Consider the following 21,123-nt stretch of genomic DNA (forward strand, 5'->3'; position numbering starts at 1 on the left):
GAAGGTATAGTTTCAAGGCAATAATTTATTTGTAATACTTGGCCTTAATTTTAATTAGTAGAAGTAGCCGATAACCTAAGGGTATTATTTCATGCCACCCTGTTGGACAGCTAATTTAAACTTAGGAAGAAACTGTGTAGATGCAAAGGATTTCAAATAGGCAAGTTCCTATCAAAAGAAATCAAGTTAGACGATTATATTTATATTCTGCCCTTACTTGTATTTTAGGAAGTTTGGCCAACTATTTTTACCCCTTTAAAATTTAAAAACCTTAGAATTCTTTTGCCCCAGTATTCAAAGAACTCAGGTACTAAGGGACTACCATTGTACCATTTTTGTGCCCTACTTCCTAAGTATTACCTCCTCCATGAGCTGGAGGACCCTTTCTGTGCTCACCTAGTGCCTTCTGTACCTGAACAAAATCATTTTTTCCTTCTCCCTAGGTGTCTTAAAAGACAGGATTCTCATAGTCTCGGAATACTCTGGATTTGTCAGGGGTAGGAAAAAATGTATTCCGAGTTGTAACATTCTAGCTATATTGCAGTTAAAATGAGCTTTTGAGGGTGAACCCAGGTATCTAATAACCACTTCTCACACAAGTTTTATAGTGAAGATACAAACTAATTTCTATAAAACATGTTTTAAAATTTTGAGAAACTCATTCATAATTTTGGAACTACCAAACTTTTTTGTTGCTTACATAAAGCACACATCTGTAAATAGTATTTGAATCAATGATAAATTGAGATAAGAGGGGGAGTGTTGTCCAGACAGAAATATTTTGAAATTTCCATAGCAGCAGTTAGGAAGGTAAATAATACTGAGGTTTTTTTCTCTAACAGGTGTCTCTAACAATTTGAAAATAATATTATTCTTCATTGAGTCTTTTCATTATTTTCAAAAACTGGCAGTGATTTTATGGATGGTTTGTTTGAAGGGCAGAAGGTAAAAGCATGAAGTATAATTTATACTGAAATTGTATGGCTCTGACAAGTATATTTGTGGCAGCAGTGAAATTCCCGTGACACTGCAGGTGAGGGGGACCTAGTGTGTTCAGGTGGTTACAGAAGATCCCAGACAGTAGAAGAAATCCAAGGCAAGGACAGATGAGGATAGTAAGATTTAGTTTATAAGCCCAGTTCAGAATTTGGAGGATATATTTGTCAGATTCTCTAAAAAGTAGGTAGAGATGAATATTGAATCCTAGAAATATCTCTGACATATGAATAAAGATTGGATTAATTTGAGAGGGAAAAAAAGGCTTTGTTTTAAGAAAATGCCACTTAGAGACATAATTAATTGCTGACATATTAAAGGGTGATACTCCTATTTAAAAAAAATCAGATAGAATTAATGGCAGATTAAGTTCTCAATTCAGTGATTCCAGAAAGAATTTGGATCATAAAAAGATGAAGGCAATTTGGCATTCTATTATAATCATTTGCCAAGCCAGCATTCTAATTCTAATATATCTTAGACTACATCCCAATATATCCTAAATTACAATTTTTAAAAATCCCTGTTCTGGAAGGACATATTTTTCATTAACAGACCATTTGTTATGATTAATTAACATATTCCTGTTCTTTTATGTAATAGGATTTTGTGGTTAAAAATTACCTGTATCTACACTGGCAAAGCATTATTAGCATGGGTTATAACGTATCTTGGAACTCGATTCTTGGATATTTGAGGGATTACCCTCATTAAAAATTCTTTTTAAGTGCCACGGTTATTTTAATTACCTAATGTTTTTTATTTTGAGTAAAATATGTCAAACTTTAGTTGTGCCTTGTTTTTATACTAAAATAGAAACCATAAAAAATTACGGAGAATTATTAAGATAATCCAGATGGTCTGGCAGATTGCAGTTGTTGGTATAAACATTCCTTTAAAACATAATTTATAGGAAATATGGATAAAATACTGTGAATTTAATATGGAGAGTACAGCAAGTTAGGTTTATACAGTAGATGATTTTGTGTTCCACTGTGGGTTTTTTTCCTTCGGGAATTTATAAGTAACTTTCATGAAAGAATCTGAATAAAAGATCTTGAGGAAAAATTTGTGGGACTAGAAAAAGAACAGAATCGGAAGCTAGCCTAGCTATTAATTATAATGCAGTTGGAAATCAAAATATATTTTAATACTAAAATTTTATTGTAATACTTGACTCATGAAAGATAAAAAGAAAAATAATTTGAATTAAAGGAGAATAAAGAGGAATGACAACCAAGTGCAATGTGTGATCCTTGATTCAAGATTGCTAAAAAAAATTTTTTTTAAACCGTAAAGGATGCTGCTGGGACAATCAGGGATATTTGAATACAGATTGTATAATAGATACTGTTATATTCATATTAAATCTTAGGTATGATAATGATAATATAGTCATGTAAGAAACTATTCTTTCTTCTTAGAAGATACTTGCTAAAATATTTAGGGATGATGTCGTGTACAACATTCTTTAAAATGGGTCAGCATGGTATATGGGTGTCCATTGTACTATTCTTTCAATTTTCCTGTTGACTTAAAATATGTTAAAATAAAAACTTGGGAGAAGTATTACATGAAATTTGTAATAATCCGACATTGGCAGGTACTTGGCAGATTATTGTGATGGTGTTTAATTTAATTTAAATGAATAGTATTTACTATTTACATGTAATAACCAAGTCTCAACTCTGTAGGCCCAGCCCCAGTCTTGAAGGGATTTCAAAGCATGTTTTATGGACAGTGGTTAAAGTAACTGGGAAGAGTTAGCCTAGGTTGGACAGCTGTTTTCAGATACTTGTAGAACAGTCAGATGAAAGAGTGACTAAGTGTGGTTCAAATGGCTCTGGAGCTAGACTCTCCATTATGGAAGCCACTAGCTACATGTGGCTGTTGAGCACTTGAAGTATAGCTGGTTGCAATTGAGGCATTCTGTGAACATGACAGACATCCCAGTTAAGTATGATTCATTGTGATAAATGCATAATGAGTTAAAAAACTTGGTGTAAAAAATATAAAATATCTCACTACATGCTTATTACATGTTGAAACGATAATATTTTAAATATATTTAGTTAAATGCATTGTATTTGTTAAAATTAGTTTCACTTGATTCTTCTGGCTTTTTAAATATTCTGGTAGCCATGTTAAAAAAGTACTGTATGGCTCGCATTTTATCTTGATTGCATAGCACTGTCCTAGACAACTGAAGTTGGTAGCTTTTATACAGATTTCAACCTTTCTTGAAAAGGAACTTTATGGTAGAAAATGATCATCTGAAAATGGAATGGATTGCCTTGGGAATTGGTATGTTTTCTGCTATTAAAAAGTGTTCAAGGGGGTGCCACCCAGGTGCCACCCAACCACCCAGTTGGTTAAGCATCCAACTCTTGATTTCAGCTCAGGTTATGATCTCAGAGTTGTGAGATCAAGCCTTGTGTAGGACTCCGCCCTGGGTCGTGGAGCCTGCTGAAGATTCTTTCTCTCCTTCTCCCTCTGCTCCACCCTTCCCCACCCTCTTAAAAAAAAAAAAATGTTTAGATACTTGAAGGGAATATTTTAGAGTGCTTTCAAGAATAAGGTAACAGGCTTAGAATAGACAAATCCTGAGGTTAAGATGACATTTGCTACCTTCATCATCACTGTGATTCTAGTATGTTACACCTTCATTGAAAATTTCTGATTTAATGATGAGATAAGACATTTAAAAAGAACTGATGATGAAGGGCAAGAAATAAAAACTATTTTTGATATATAGATTGTGAGTGCTTTAAGAATGCCAAGGAAGAAAAAATGACTTTCATCTGAGAGTAAAGATAGGAAATTTTGAGCAGGGCTCTAAAGAAGAATAGGATTTGAATAAGCAAAATATGGTCACAGGAAGAACATTCCAGGGTAGAATAAACAGATAAACAAAGGAAAGGTGACAGGGAAGCACAAGAAGGACAAGTATGGAAAACAGAGAATCTTAACAGTTTGGCTAGAATGGAGGCAGTATTGAAGAATTTATGACCTATTATAAATTCGGGGGGTTTTGCCTTCTCAGAAAAGAGAAAGATGTGTTCAAGGGTGCGTTCAAGGATATATACAAAAGATGCATACATTCGAGGACTTATAAAATCTATTTAGGGTGTCTACTTAATTATTTTTTCCTACAAAAGTATCACTTGGGAAAGACACATTAACCTGAAGTGGCCATAAGCAGTGTCAATGCTGGATAATTACAGAGGTGATCAGATGAGCCTATAAAATAGAAGCCAAAAAATTTTTACATAGATTTAGTAATTATCCCTGAAAAAATAGTCTTATAATTACAAGGGTTGGATGTCACTGAATAAGGCTTTTAAAGATCATTTTAAAAAACAGAGTACTACTTGTGTTGTGGAGATCATGAATATACACGTAAAGGACCAATGGCTGATTCAACAGGGTGAATGACAGTGTTCTAGGGTTATGAGAATTAGGACTTACAAATGAGATGATATTTCCAGTGATTCCCATAAAATATAGATCAGAAATGTGTTACATTTCATTTAACTTAGAAATGAAGCTAGGATGCTCTGAAAAACCATCGTAAATGATTCTAAGGGTCTTGGTCATGAAACACTGATGTGGGAGTGTAGAATAAAATTGTTTTATAAATTAAGAGTGGGAGGGAAATAGGATTTCTAAATTATGGTTGCATATGTTTTTTAATATATATTTGTTGCTAAATAATTATATATTATAAGTAGTTATATGACAATTTACAAATCTAAAGTCTGTGTAGTTGAGGGCGCCAAAATTTGTGGGATTTTTGTTTTGTTTTTTTATCTTCTCATTGGGAAAATGTGAAATCTACAGTTAACTTATATTCAGCCTATCTGGTGATTAGTAATTATGGATATCATATATTTAATTCCAAGTGGAGAAAATGTACAAAGTGTTTCACCTTTATTAACTCCTGCATTCCTCATAAGAACCTTCTTGTTTTGCGGTTTAGAAAACTCACTTAAAGTCACGTAGCTAGTAAGTGGCAGAACCAGAATTTGAATGAGATCTGATTCCAAAGTCTACATTTTTTTTTAACTCTTGCTATGTTGCCTAAGTTTTAAAAATAAATCTTTTCATTGAGCTCATGCCAAGTAACAATGATCCATTGTCTTGATTCAATGTATTGGTTATGATAATTCAAAGTATAGTTAGTGCCAACATATTTTACCTGTTTATTTTTGCCAACAGTTTTTGCCTGTGTACATGCACATCCGGGTTCTGGTTGCTGCATACCTATTTCAGACAGGGTACGGGCATTTCTCATACTTTTGGATCAAAGGAGACTTTGGAATTCATAGAGTCTGTCAGGTAGGAATGTATTCAGTTCTTTTCTTTTTCTTTCCTTTTGGTGTGAAAAATATAAATATGGTCATTATAAGGACACAGATAATTTGAATTTATGAAATTACACTTTAAAGTTGTATTATTTCTGTGTTCTGTGGTTAATAATTCGAGATAAATAATTTATTACTGAGGGAAGGGAAAATGTAATTTAGATGAGTGTCTAATAAAAGCGCCAGTACACAAGGGACAGCATTGCTAATTCAGTTCAGTTTTGTAGAAATGTACAGTTACCTGGGATTATTATACTGTGTTATGTTTTCTTTAAGAAGAGGATTAATATTTATTAAGTTTCTACCTTGTGCTGGGCACTTTCTGAATATTATTTTATTTACCCCTCATTACAACCCGGAGTTGTGATTTTCATGTTTACAGAAAGGACACTGAGGCTCAGAGAGGTTAAATAATTTGCCTATGGTCACATAGTAAGTGGTAAAACTCTAATATCAATCTGCTCAAATTCTGTGTTCTTTGAATGACATCACACTGTCTGAAATGACTGTTACACGGGTCCCAAAGACACTTTTTAATTTGAGTAATATTATTTTGTATCTATGACAACTCTCAATTTAATCCTAAATGGGGTAAATCAACATCAAACAGAGATGAAATGGACACCCTTTTGTTGAGGTAATCTAATCTCTGCTTATAAACTGTAGCCCTAGGAAGGAGGCTTATGATTCTTCCCCTACATTTAACAAGATGGCAGTTGTAGCCAGAGGACAGCTCAGGCTGGTGATTTGCTTGGATTTAGTTAATATAATGATGCATAAATATTTTATATTCAACTCCTTACAGTGATTGTAGAATAAATATGATTTTAAGGATTAGTAAAATATACTTGTACAGTTATTACTTTAGTCTTAAATAAATGTTTATACTCTGTCAGAGAGAATGTCTTTGCTCTTCATGCATACCTGGAATGAAAACCATTCTCTTCTCCTTTTTAATAGGTCTTATTTCGTCTCAATTTCCTGGTAGTGGTGTTATGTATAGTGATGGATCGGCCTTATCAATTCTATTATTTTGTCCCCTTGGTCACCGTATGGTTCATGGTCATATATGTTACTTTAGCCCTATGGCCACAAATCATCCAAAAAAAAAGCAAACGGTAAATATATTCTCTTACTGTTAATAAATACATTCTTTTAATGTACTAAATTTCTTTTTAGTTGTTAAAGGCTATTTTTTAATTGAGACATAGTTTAAATTTATGTGTAGTTTTGACATTTGAAACTTTGTTCTTAAACTATGTTTCTAAAATGTTACAGCTAACTAATTCAAGTGATTATATAACAGGGCAGATTAGTAGTTTGCATGTATATTGTATGTGTGTGTTCTTTTTTTTTTATCTAAATTTTTCAAAGTCATTTTACATATCAGCTAATGCAACAGTTTTCAAACTGTCTTGTATAGAGCCAGAGGGAAGAGCACTAGAAGAGAGAAGAGCAAGCCAAATAGGGCTCTCGGCCCCTGCATCCTTCTCCAGTCTTTTGCAGCTCTGCTTTATTTGATTTTTTACCTATATTGAGAATTTTGGATAAGCATTCATTTGCAAAAAGCCTTTTTGTGTTAGCCAGGTTTAAAGAGCACTAATATAATTTATCTTCTAGACAACCCTTAGCGCAGTTACTCTCAACCTGTTGTACATACAAGGAAACCTAAATGCCTGGAAGGTCGTCACCTTCAAACTCCACACCTCCCATTACTGATAATGTTCAGAGTGAGGCCATGCTTATTTATCTTAATGCTCCTTTCCCTCAAGATCATATCATTGAAATAAAAGCTTCCCTCTTTTGGAAAAATTAAAAGTTGTTGTTTTTAATAATGTTTAACTTAACTCTTTCAACCACATACCATATATCAGAAATATCTTCCACTGACTCCCATTATAATGTCAAATAACTTTTTCAGGTAAGAGTCGAATTCCAGCCTTTCATCAGGCCCATGAATGTCTTTGAACAGCCTCTGTAGCTTAATCCCTCGACACAAACCTAGCGTATTAATCAAATGAAATCAATATATATAAACTGTGAGCACATAACTTAAAATATGCGTATGTTAAAATACATCTTAAGGTTAGACCCTGATCCATTAGGGAGTTCTTAAACTCTCTCCTTGGAACTCTAATGTTTCAGCAGTATTACCTAAGCTATATTCAACATGAATGTTAGAACTATACTGAACATATTGTTACAAATTTTGTTGTGCCTTTGAATAATAAATAGGTATAGTTGAATCCAGGAGGTATTTTCAGATATATTTATAGTGGATGAACAGGAGATACGGAGGGTATCAGGCATAGGTTGTGGCCTCTTTCCTAGCGAGGATGCTCTACTCCTTTTTGCCCTTCTTATAATTTATACCACTTACATATATTTTATGTATCCTGTGGGCAGCCTTCAATTATTTTAAGAACTATGCAGGGTGTTACTATGTTACACAGAGACTATTAATATGTTTTCTAATGTAAATTTATACCTTTTAGTAAATTAAATATTTTCTCTCTTAGGAAATTGTTTCTGGCATTTTGGCTTACTGTTGAAACTAGCCTTCTTGCTGTTATGTATATGTTTTTTGGCATATTCTCAGGTTTGTACAGTCTTTTCAGTTTATATTTTGTTCTATGTTATTTTAAAGTTCAAGTCTATTAAAGTATGTGAGAAGAGTCAGAGCTTTTTTTAGCTTCATTTTTTAATGACTGTAATAAAAGTGTCACTCTGTAGTTGACTACTCAGTGTAGTGCTTTTGAGACCTATCTACTTTTGTTACCACTGTTTTTGTTGTAAGAGCAATTTAAAGCTCTTCCTCTGGCAATTGTTCAAAATCCATTTTACTTGACTTTGATCAATCAGACGTTTATTGAATGCCTCTTATAAGACACTACTCTAAGTGGAGATCAAAATTCTCTTGACAGAATTCGCAACTTGGTTTGTGCATTATTCATTGCATCAGAGTGTTCCTTGATTTTTCCATAACTGCATAGAGTAAAATTTTGGCAGTTAGCAAAGCCAACTTAGGAGCACATGAGTTTTTATATATGTAGTATGTTTAATTTAATAAAATTTTTGGTCATTTCTTATCTCTACCCCCCTATTATGATGATTGAGGTTTTCTCAGCTACTTTAGCAAGGTGGGAAACTGCTACCTGCTGGTCAATCCATCAGGCAGACAGATTATTTGGGCAGCATGATATTTATAACAAAATATTTTAATTTGAATACCTATAGTTGTGACATATTCTGCAGTTTGCTCCCATCTCCAACATTCCCTGTCTTGGACTTAGCTGTGTCAGGTGCAAATGCCACGTAAGCATAGTGTGTGTGTGATCTTATAAGCTGGTTTTTGTTTGTTTGTTTGTTTTGTAGGCTTTCATACTTTATTTTCATATTTAGAAATAAAGCATTTTTATTTCTGCCTGAACTCCAAGGCTTTTTACAGGAGATTTATAAAGTAAGCAGGAAACGATAGCAAATGTATAAAGAAATAGCCAGGTAACTGCAACAGCTGCTTGACATTTACTCATTAAAATTCCAGACGCTCCACGGTGCATCTGAGGGAGAGAAGGGAAGGTGAACCAGGGGTTCAATAAAGAGACTAAGAAGGTTTCCCCAGCTTTGGATCAGTGCATTGGAAAAAAAAAATACTTGGCCTGGTTAGCCCAGTGTCTTGCACAAAATGGGTGCTCACTAAATACTCGCCCGTTGATCACATAAGAAACAAATTTTTAATCAGAAATAATATTTTTAATGATAAATGTGTCACATATATATGATCTCTAAGACCATGTATCTCTAATAGATACTATATATTTCTCTGTTTTGTATCAATATTGTATTTCTGTATTTCATATACATATCATGTATGATCTGTAAGTACTTTATATTGCAACTCTTGGTAAGAATCATCCTCTATTTTCTGAGGCATAGATTTTGATAGAACCTCTTTAATAAGCTGTAAGTATTTTAAATTCTTAAATGATTAAACGGAGAATATTGCATTTCATTAAAATAATAAACTTCTTCTAACCTAAAGATTCAGCATGACCTAAAATACAATTCTGTTTTCATTTTTTTGTTTGTTTTTTAATAGCCTTTTTAAAAATTGTTATGTTACATTTTTTATGCTGTGGCATTAGGTCCATAATGGAGCTTTCCTTAATAGAGTTTGTTGCCATTCTTTAGTCTGGAAATTGAGGTTTTTGTTCTCTTCTTTGAAAGACTTCATTAATGTGCAGGAATGCACCCAAGACTTCTGCCCCTTGATTCCCAGATTTTCCAGGCTTGTCCGATTAATAAGAGGGTACCATTCACTAACTTGACCACAGTAAAACTGTAAACTTTGTTTCAAAGGCTAGTAATGGCATTTGGGTATGGTTGATTAAGTAAGGTGACTAATTCAGAGCATTCTTTTAACTCAAATGGTTAATTATAGATTATTAAGAACATTTAGAGAAAGAAAAACTATTTTAACCTTAACTATCATTCTTTAGGATATTGATATCATATTGGCTAAGTTTTTTTGTATTTTGGTGTTTTGATCTGTAAATATTAGCTGTTTTGTATACTAGATTAAAAACCTTAAATGGAAGAATTTTCCAGTTACTAGCTTGCCTTTTTTTTTTTAATTTTGCAGTCTCAATAGTCTTTCATGTGCAGTGAAAGTAAGTTAACAAAAAGTTTTAAGTCATCTTTGTTAGTCTTTAGTAAAATAAATTTCTTTTCAAATGAATTTCAAATGAAAGAGAATTTTTAAATTGTGAATGACTCTTAGATAATCCTAACTTTAGAAAACTATAATTTATAATAGAATTAGAAAACAAGTATTGACTCATACCATCTTAATTTGTGTTCTGGATTCCTTTTCATAGGGTGCATTTGAGAAGATCTTTTCTCTTTGGCCATTGTCCAAGTGTTTTGAACTGAAAGGGAATGTATATGAATGGTGGTTCAGATGGAGGTTAGACCGTTACGTATGTATTTATCTTGTGATCTTTTACCATTTCAAATTATACTTAAAAAATTATTTGGAAAAATTATAATTTTTTTTTTAGTTTTAGAATAAGGAAACGTGTTGACTTGGTAAATTAAAGCAGCCCTGCTCCGCCTTTTTTTATAGCAGAGAAAGGGTATGCACGGGTATTTATATCAACAGGAAAATACTGTAAAAATGTTGTCTATAAAGGGGCCTTTGTTTGAGTCCTAATTTTGACTTATAAATGATCCCTCATAGGGGTGCCTGCCTGGCTCAGTTGGTGGAGTGATCTCTGGGTCATGAGTTGGAGCCCCACGTCTGGCGTAGAAATTACTTAAATAAATAAACTTAAAAAAAAAAATGATCCCTTATGTATATGCTTCAGCCATTCAACACAATATTTATTGAGCCCTGATATATGCTCTAGATGTTGGTTTTGTGAGGAAGGAATATAGTAGAGAAAGAAGACATACCACCAGGCTTCTAAGCCTTACAATCGAGTTTAAAACCCAAGATTACTACTTATAATTAGGTGCTGAATTATGTAGTGTGGATTTTGTGATAGGAGTGTGCAAAGAAGAGAGAGCAGTGTTGAGGGTGATTCCGTGAATGTAATCGTGAAGGAAAGTGAAGATTCACCTTGCCAAGAAAATGTAAAACATCTAGCACACCATTTGGAAAATAATGGACAATGAATAAATACTAATTACCTCTCTCCTTTCTTTCCCCTTTTTCTTCCATCCTTTTTTTCATTCCACAAATGTTTTCTTAATGCCGGTTCTGTGCCATTCCCGGTATCTAATACCTCTGTACTTGCCAGTGTACTACAGGGCATTTCAAAACCACATATGAATAAAAAGCTTTGCTAAAGGCTTGATAGCAAATAATTTTAAATTCTCAACTTTGTCATTAGAGCAGTGTACTATGATATGATAGTTCACTTTAAGTCCTTGTTTTTAAAAAAATAAGCTTTGGGGTGCCTGGGTGGCTCAGTCAGTTAAGCGTTTGACTCTTGGTTTTCGGCTCAGGTTGTGATCTCAGGGTCGTGGGAGGGCTCCACACTCCGCAGGGAGACTGCTTGGAGATTCTCTCCCCCTGCCCCCCCCCCCATGCGCGTGCACATACGCACTCGCTCTAAAAAATAAATCTTAAAAAAAAAAAAAAGAAAAAAAAGCTTTATGTGCTTTCTGGCCCACCATATTTTTTTTCCATTCTTGTGTTGCATATGCTTCTTCTTAAAAGCATGATCTTGGTGGTATTAGTGTTGATTTATTTGATTGAAAGTATCAATATAAAATGTGTTTTATTTTGGTTTAGCATTTAAATTTTCTCATACATCTCCATAATAGTTTTATTTATTATTTTTGTTGTTGTTCTTTTTTTCATTTTAATTCCAGTAGAGTTGACATGTAGTGTTATATCAGTTTCAGGTGTACAATATAGTGATTCAACAATTTTATGCAATACTCCGTGCTCGTCATTATAACTGTACTCTTAATTGCCTTCACCTGTTTCACCCATTCCCCCACCCACCCCCCTCTGGTAACCACCAGTTTGTGCTCTGTAGTTAAGAGTCTGCTTTTTGGTTTACCTCCTTTTTTCTTTGTTCATTTGTTTCTTAAATTACACATATGACTGAAGTCATATGGTATCTGTCTTTTCTGATGGACTTAATTTCACTTAGCATTATATCCTCTGGATCCACCCATGTTGTTGCAAATGCATTCTTTTTGTGGCTGAGCGATACTCCATCGTGTATATATATACCACTTCTTTATCCATTTGTCAGTCAGTGGACACTTGGCCTAGTTCCATAATTTGGCTATTGTAGATAATGCCGCTATAAACATTGGGGTGCATATATCTTTTTGAATTAGTGTCTTTGTTCTCTGAATAAATACCAGTAGTGGAATTACTGGATGAAAGTTCTACTTTTAATTTTTTGAGGAAACTCCATACTATTTTCCACTGCAGCTGCACCATCTGCTTTCCCACCAACAGCGCACAAGGGTTCCTTTTTCTCCTTTTTCTTCCCAACACTTGTTGTTTCTTGTGTTTTTATCATTATTTTGAAATTATCTTTGTTTCTTCACTTGCTGCTGAGACTGCTCAGAATGAACCAGCTTATCTCATATTGTTGCAAGAGCTGTTTGCTGTCCTATTGCAGAGAGTTTCTAACAATCGTTGACTTTATGTCATTTCTTGAAGTTTAAGTCCCTCATAGAAACTTACAACCTTTCAGCTTTTAACCTACTTACTTTTGTACATAGTGTCCTCATTTACCAAATATTCATGCTATTTACTGAAAAGTTGCCATTAAAAACTAATTTTCTCTTATTTTTCAGGTAGTCTTTCATGGAATGTTGTTTGCTTTCATCTATCTGGCTTTACAGAAGCGTCAAGTACTTTCTGAGGGAAAGGGTGAACCTCTTTTTTCAAACAAAATTTCAAATTTTCTATTGTTTATTTCAGTAGTTTCTTTCTTGGTAAGTTTCAAAATGTAATCTTATAATTTTTTGAAGTCCTAAATGATACAGAAAGTTAACTTTAAGAAATAGGAATTTAATCAATTATTTTTAATATATAAAACTTTACTTTTAAAATCCTTTGCTCTGTATTTTTCTAATTGAACATAAATGCTAAGAGAATATGTATGTGTAAGTTAAATATGAAGAATAACTGAGGATTCAGTGAAACAAATTTTTAAAGTTGTAATAAATTTTGGGAAAAATATAATGTAAGGTGTTTGACAGGAAGAACCATCACTGCCTCATGATCACTATTTCTGGAAGAGCACAGACCTATGCTCCTCTTTCTCTGCTTTCTTTTCTTTGAGCAGTTGAGCAAACCAAAACAAGTGATGACCAAATGTGTGGGCATTTTTACTGAAGCTTTTTAAATAGCATAGAGTATAATGTAATAAACAAAGAAAACCGTGTAAAGATGCTGAGAAAGCTGCCTCGTTAAGGCATAACTGGTTTCATGAACTGATCCCTATATTTTTTTGGTTTAGACCTATTCCATCTGGGCCAGCAGTTGTAAAAACAAAGCAGAGTGCAACGAACTCCACCCATCTGTGTCTGTGGTACAGGTAATTGTCTTGATTTAGAAAATTTTTTTTTCTTAATTCTTGATAAGAATACAGTCTTTAGAGGCAGTGAGATTTGAGATCAAACTATAAAATGCAGGTATATGACTTAATCTTCCTAAGCGCTACCTTCCTTTACTGTACGGGGACATTAAAATCTCTTTTAAAGGATTGCTACATTAAATGTATGGCAATGATTGGTATTGGTCACTTTAGTAGGCACTTAGAAAATGTTGGTTCTCCTCATATTTGCTTTGTCTTCATTTACTCATATTTCTTTATTTAATCATAACTATTAATGTGTTAAGTCCCGCGCTGTACGTACACGTACATACGTGTGTAAGAAGTTCAGTGTTAAGATGCATACAGCTCCTGCCCTCGTGGAATTTACAGTCTAATAGAGCTATGAACCAGTGAACATTCATTCATTGAACATTTTTTATTCATTTAACAATATTTGATACCTACTATGCTCTAGATACTAGGCTGGGAGGATACAGTGGTAACCACATCAGACCTAGGTCCTGCCCTCCCAGAGCCTCCATTCTTCTATTACAGGTAGTAATCATAGAATCACCGTGTAATTATAAATAGTAGTATATGATGCTACAAGAGAATCTAATAAGGGAATCTGACTTAGTTGGAGTTGAAGCAAGGCATGGTGAGGGGTCAGAAATTATTTCCCTGGGAAAATTAAATTGAGAATGGAGGGATGAAGGCAGACAGCAAGAACTCAGGCCCTGTGGGGGAAGGGAGCATATTTACATTCAGGGAATTTGAAGAAGGCCGTGCGGGCTACAGCTCGGAGAGCCAGAGTCTAGAGAAGTATGTGGTCGTGACTGGGAGGTGGGCAGAGGTAAGGAGCAACTCAAATCAGACTGATGTTTTGCAGAGATACCTCTGGTTGCAGGTCATTATGGGACATTGTGATGGTGTGATGATAGTTAAGTACCGGGCGCTTTGGTAACGTGGGACTTCTTCCCAACCCACCTTGGTATCAGAGCAGGGTTCCTGGAGAAAGCAGTATCTAAACTGAGACCTAAAAAATGAGCAGTGCAGCAAAGAGGAGCAAGGATGATTTCTAGAGGATCTTCTCTTAGGTCTTAAGTTCTCTTCACTGCAGGAACTATTTTATTCCCCTTGAACCTCTCTAGAGTCAGTAGAACTGAGCATGTGACAGACTCTTCAAATACAATCAATAATGAAATTGTAAACCTTATACTGTATTCATGTAGCATTTTCATGACTTCTATAGACAGTAATAGTGCTTACCAGTAACTCTGCATATCGTATGTGATATCATTTCTGTTACTCCTGATGGAAAGGAGGTGTCACCGTTCACAGTGCACCGGTACAGAAGGATATAAAGAGAACTAAGGGAAAGAGCGGCTACACAGAAGAACACAGAAGCCCTCCTGAGCCCCATCACCTAACTTTCCAGTCACTACCCTCCGCACACTCCTATCTCCCTAGTACTTTTTCAGCGAGGGCCTCAGCTCCTCCTTTACAGAATGCAAGAATGGACGGGGAGCACAAATTGAAGCAAGTACCAATTTTATTGGCAGCTACTTCTTTCCAAGGGCGCTAGTCCCCTGTTGTAAAACTCAGACCATTCAGGGAGCCCCAAATTTTACTTCCTTATCATGTTTCACTCTTATTCTCAGATACCAACAGGTGATGTAGGTGTGGGGGTGTGGGTGTGGATGTGATTATTAAAAATTTATATATGTTTATATGTCCTTAGCATACTTATCTGAGGAGGCTTCTTAAGAGTTTAACATGTACAAGATTCCTAGTGTTCTGTTAGAAAGTATTTTCTCAGCCTGACCCTGCAAAAGGCTTATGGATCAATCCTTTTTTTTTTTTAAATTCAAGTACAGTTAACAGTGTTATATTAGTTTCAGGTGTACAATATAGTAATTCAGCAATTATATACATTTCTCAGTGCTCATCAAGATAAGTGTACTCTTAATCCCTTTTATCTATTTCACTCTTATAGATCAATCCTTGAATCCTCACCTTTTATTTATTTTTTTTAAAGATTTTATTTATTTATTTGAGAGAGACAATGAGATAGAGAGAGAGAGCATGAGAGGGGGGAGGGTCAGAGGGAGAAGCAGACTCTCCACATCAGGGAGCCTGATGCGGGACTCGATCCCGGGACTCCAGGATCATGACCTGAGCTGAAGGCAGTCGCTTAACCAACTGAGCCACCCAGGTGCCCCAAATCCTGACCTTTTATTTTGCCCATCAGTCTGGATAGAAATTTCCAGAAAGGCTTGCTGTAGAACAGCATACAGGTGATTAACCATAAATAATGTATATTAAGTGCTAGCATAGTACCCAGCAAGTTACAAATGCTAAACAAATTTTAAGTGTTATTATTATTTCTTTACCAAGCTAATAAAGATGACTCCCTAGACCCCAGTTGTCTTCTCCATGGCTATCATTTCTTTGATTTTTCCGTTCCCCTAATCACATCGTTTACGAAGTGTATGACGAAACACAGACTGGAATATGCTAAAGAAATAAGTACACATTGAGAAAGGGTAGATTAAAGTTAGAAAGAAGGAAAGTGATTTGCTTAGGGCTACTCCTAGATTTCCTGATGCTCAGACTAGTGATTTGTGTTTATCTGTGTCATTCTTTCTAGCATTTTACAGTTTGTGCAATACTTTAATAATTATAATAACTCATTAAAGGGTTTCATGTTTAAGGGCTTTATTTAGGTCTCACCTTTATGATTTTTACCATTTATGTATACCACCTGTGCTATTAATTGCCTAATGTGTTTCTTTAAATGGTTCACAATGCATGTTATGATAAGTACCTTATATATGTTTTCCCATCTAATGTTCACATCAACCTTCAAAGTAAATCTTACCCCTATTCATATGGATGAGGAAACAGACCTAAGGGAGTAAAGTACCTTACCTTCAATCCCGGAATACAAGGCAAAGGTTAGATTCAAACTTGAGTCTCTTTGACGCTACTACCCATGAAGATCACTCAACTTAATGGTACCTGAGTAGTTCACTTTGGTTCCTTTTTCCATAAATGATAGAGTGATCCACAAATCTATTTGCTCATCCTGTATGCATCCCAGAGGCCTCTTCTTAAAGCCTTTGACCAGATGCCCAGAGTGATCAACACTGAATATAGGGTTTTTCTCTGAAGTGTAAATAGATTTTTCAATCTTTTTATGAGGTTTTTGAAAGGTATTTGTGAAAGTGAAAACAGTTTTTTTCTTTACAATTTCTTGCTTTTTTATAAGAATAGATTCTAAAGAGAGTTCTTTGCTTGATAAACTAGCTACTGAATGTGACACTGAATTAGAGGTTTAGAAAATTCAAGATTGTTCCACCTGGTACAAAAGGATGGGGGAGAATGGTGAAGGTCAGGCGCCCAAAAGCTGGAGGTTGTCTTTAGGGAGAAGAGATCAAAAGGGGAAAATATATGACATGTGAATGCAGTTCAAGACGTCATTTGCCTGGCCATATAGAGCAAACATGAGGACATCTTAAAAGTCATGCCATTTCTCATATTTACATGGGTGTTAGTGAAAGGGGGCTATGGAGGAGTGCAGGACGGGCTATGTTGCTGGCAATCAGGCAGATACTTTATGGAAGAAGCCAAATTGTATCATGGGGGTTTTTGAGTTTGGCTACACAAAATATGATATCATTTCTTTCTACACGGAGGTGGATTTATAATTTTTCAAATACACATAAAATTGTTCAGCCACGTGCTACCTAAAATCTGCACTGATACACAGTACACAGACCACATGTTGAGAAATCTAACTTGGACAGAGTCTAGAACAAAAATAACTTGCTAAAACTTTCTCTGTTGACAAAAACCATTGTGTATGTATCAAATTCAAGAACAGAGATAATAAAGATATCACTTGAAGGAAAGCAAATGCTTTTAATAAACAGATTATTTATTTTGTCTTTGTGGTTTTTCCTTAGATTTTAGCCTTCATCCTAATAAGGAATATCCCTGGATATGCCCGATCAGTTTATAGCTCATTTTTTGCTTGGTTTGGAAAAATTTCGTTAGAGGTTGGTACATTAATATTTTGTTCTACTTACACAGCCAAGTGTTATATGCGTGTGTGTATGTGTATAAATCCAAAATACATTTTTTTAAATCAAAACTATGTTATTTATGGAAATACAGAGAGGAAACTCAGAACTTTCAACAGCAATAAAGTAGTATATTTTTAATCTACTTATTTAATGACTAGACCTAGATGACTTTCAAATATTCTTTATATTGTCTTCAGCTTGTAAGCACTAAATTGCTTAGATCAGAAAAGAGAAAAGTTAAATAGATATAAATGAAATTTATAAATAGATATAAATGAAGTCAAGCTGAAGGGATTTTTATTTGTTCTTCATTTCCATAATTAACTATTCCTGGAATTTAGTTTACCGATACTTATGCGAATAAAATTCACCCTTATGATAGGAAATTTGGGGAAATTTTCTAACCTTATTACATTTTGTATGCAATACTGAATATGACTTATTTAAAACCTTAAAGTAGGTTTTGAAAAACATTCTGAATATTCTGAGCTCTATTATTCAAAGTAGAACATATTAAAACAGTAGAATTCATATTATAATCATAAAAGACATATTTTAGAGTATAAGATTTATTATTAAGTTGTCCTTAAAATAGGGAAAATAAATTTTTCTTTGAGTTCTTTAATAAATGTTCTTTTTTTTTTGGTCTCATAAGTGAGACTGAATAGAATTTAGAATTATTAATCAAGAATGACTTATCAAGTCATTCAGTAGATAAAAGAATGTTTATTTTGCTATCCCCTTAATATTTGGAGCATGAGTGTTTTTATTAACTTTAATGAATGAATTTATAATTTGGTATTTCTAGTAAAAATATCAAAATTTTATAGTCTCATATTTGAGAGGTAGCTTAAGCATTTTTCTGCTCTCTGATATTTTGAACAAATGTGATGAAAGAACCACATTTGTAACCACCACTGAAAGTTGTAGTGGTTTCATCTAATATGTATACTCACATGGAAGTTGAAATATACTTTAGGAATATGCAAATGCAGTTGAAAACATTTGTCTGGCCATGCAGAGCAAACTTGAGGACATCTTAATGCCCATACCACTTCCTGTTCATATATCCACATACAGAAATATAATCACAAATATATATAAATATGCAGTATGCACATATGTGCACACACCCCTAGTAATACTCTGGTCTAAAGACCAGAGTCCAGAAATCCTTCTGTCAGCTGTCTTCTGTGTCATGCAAAAAAAAAAAAAAATGTTTTTTAAAGTTGTAAGGTTCCTGTTTGATTTCTTGGGGACTTTGAAACAGCGCTTCAACAAGTAGGAGTTCTGAAGAGTAGACTGCAGTCGACTTTTCAGGACCAAGAGTGAAACAGAAGTAAATGGTTTGGAAAAAGCCTTCTAACATAATTATGCTAGGAAATGTTTTAAATTAGGCAAAACTGTGCTGTAGTCGTTGACCGTCTGTACGTATCTAACTTTCCTCTCCTTCCAGCTCTTTATCTGCCAATACCACATATGGCTGGCCGCCGACACCAGAGGCGTCTTGGTACTCATACCTGGAAACCCTATGCTCAACATCATCGTCAGCACTTTCATATTTGTCTGTGTGGCGCACGAAATTTCTCAGATCACTAATGATCTTGCACAGATTATTATTCCTAAAGATAACTCCTCTCTCTTGAAAAGGCTGGCATGTATAGCTGCATTTTTCTGTGGACTCCTCATCTTATCGTCGATTCAAGAGAAGTCAAGACATTAGGTTCCTAAAATCCTAAGAAACTTAAATTCTTCAGGCTAATTTTGTGTCTGCCTAGAGGAGAAAAGCATCTATCTGGAGATATAAATGTATATGTAAATTAAAAACCCGTGTGGCAAGAGGACAGCTCAGTGGCGTCTGTGGAACATGTGTGGTTGTATATATTGGAAATGTATGTCTCCAATGTGAAATCCTGAAGAACAGTTGAAGCAGAGTGCATTGTATAGGATTGCATGTGAAACGTCTTTTCTACTGGATCTATATTTCCGTTTATAAATGATTTTAAGTTAACATGAAGGCAGGGAAATAATTACCTTTCCAGTAAAAACATAATTTAATTAGCTTAGTGGCACCACTGAGTGTTTTGATCTTTACTAAATTTGTGGTAATAAGATTGTCTATACCTGTATTCATCATGGAACTTCCTACTTCACCGAAAACTTTCTTACTCAAGAATGTCTGCAGTATTGTTCTCTTACCATATGTGCAATGATGTGGAACGATAAACAGTATGCCTTTAATTTATATGTGTTCACGTTCTGATGTTACCTGTTTCCTGACAAGGTTTTTCTTCCTAGCTGTGGCTTTCAGGTATACCTAAATCTTTGTACATTTTGTCTCACAGAGTCGTGCTAGGCTCCATGACAGGGTTTTGTCACTGTTGATGTTGTCGTTGCTTCTTCCTGTAAAAAGGCCAAGTTTTCTTTCCAATCCATTCATATGTTTCCTTTCCCTAAGCTATACCAGTGTGATACCAGTTACCCTGTGGATCCATTTAATGTTTTCCTCCAACTAATTAATTTCTATTTTTTCCAATGTTTGGAAAGCTCTTTATACTCATTTTGGTATTTCCTATTACTCCCCCTATTTTAAAAAAAATATATTTATCAATCTAACTGGTGCAGTGTAGGAAAGATTCAAGTTGTTATGACTGAGATGTATAACCATAAGTAGAATTTTAAGTAAACCGGTGACTTTGGGCAATATATGTTTTTCATTTTGTTTTGTTACAAGCTAACTGTTAGAGGTATAAATTTATTTATCTGTTGTACAGATTTGATTATAACGTTTAATGTTCGAAAGATTGCACTTGTTTGCTCTTATTGTGTGTGGGATAAAGTATATTTTCTGTTCATGGTATATGAATATATGGAGTAATTTAAACAGTAAATAAACATTCTGTGGATGCTTATTTTTGTATTGGCAAAGTATCAATTAAACTGTATGTGTCCTTTTTTTAAAAATCTGGATCCATTAATGATTGGGTCAAATTTCTAATCTATTTCTTCAGCTTAAATTTACTTTTCCAAACTCTTCGTGCATAGGGAGAGGTCACTGTGATAGTTGAATAAGGAATGATTTAGTTATCAGAGCATCAGAGGATAATCTGCCTTTCTACCCAGGAAGTTCAAGCACTATGGTTTATTAGTAGTCTTACTTGAAGATCTTAAAAATTTAATTATTATTTCTTTAGCACTGGATTTATGTGCTAGTGATATCTTCCCATTAATTGTGGAATAATTCTCAGACAGAAATGTGTGTTCTTTCTTTTTCTCTCTTCTTCTGCCCTTAATCTTTTGACATTTCCCAGATAGACAATTGTAATGATTCATTGCTCTGCCTCCTAGACTGCAGCCTTGTAAGTAGAGAATAGTATAGTTATAAATCAAAAACTTCCAAGTACCATGATCACATTATTCTTGCTGGTGTGGCTTGCCAATGAGTAGAGTGCATTTTAATTTAGCTTGTAAGTTTTATCACCTAAAAAAGATTCTTCCCGATGAAACAATTGAAAAAGAAAGATGACCAGCATTTCTCTGTTTTTTGGAAGCACTTATGTCTTCCAATAGTGATACCCAATGAATATGTTTTCTCTCCTATTC

General features: G+C 34.3%; 1 protein-coding gene across 1 annotated transcript in view; it reads left to right on the forward strand.

The window, feature by feature from the left end:
* The window catches only part of CASD1 (CAS1 domain containing 1), a 49,647-nt gene extending 29,205 nt beyond the window's left edge, over positions 1 to 20,442 (forward strand). The window contains 8 exon segments of the mRNA XM_044919904.1: positions 5,215 to 5,334; positions 6,321 to 6,471; positions 7,856 to 7,959; positions 10,238 to 10,339; positions 12,687 to 12,827; positions 13,355 to 13,432; positions 17,401 to 17,493; positions 18,977 to 20,442. Coding sequence (XP_044775839.1) covers positions 5,215 to 5,334; positions 6,321 to 6,471; positions 7,856 to 7,959; positions 10,238 to 10,339; positions 12,687 to 12,827; positions 13,355 to 13,432; positions 17,401 to 17,493; positions 18,977 to 19,243 — 1,056 coding nt within the window. The 3' untranslated portion in view covers positions 19,244 to 20,442.
* Positions 20,443 to 21,123: the final 681 nt, after the last annotated feature.

The sequence above is a fragment of the Neomonachus schauinslandi genome, chromosome 12, assembly GCF_002201575.2.
Source record: "Neomonachus schauinslandi chromosome 12, ASM220157v2, whole genome shotgun sequence".
NCBI lineage: Eukaryota > Metazoa > Chordata > Mammalia > Carnivora > Phocidae > Neomonachus > Neomonachus schauinslandi.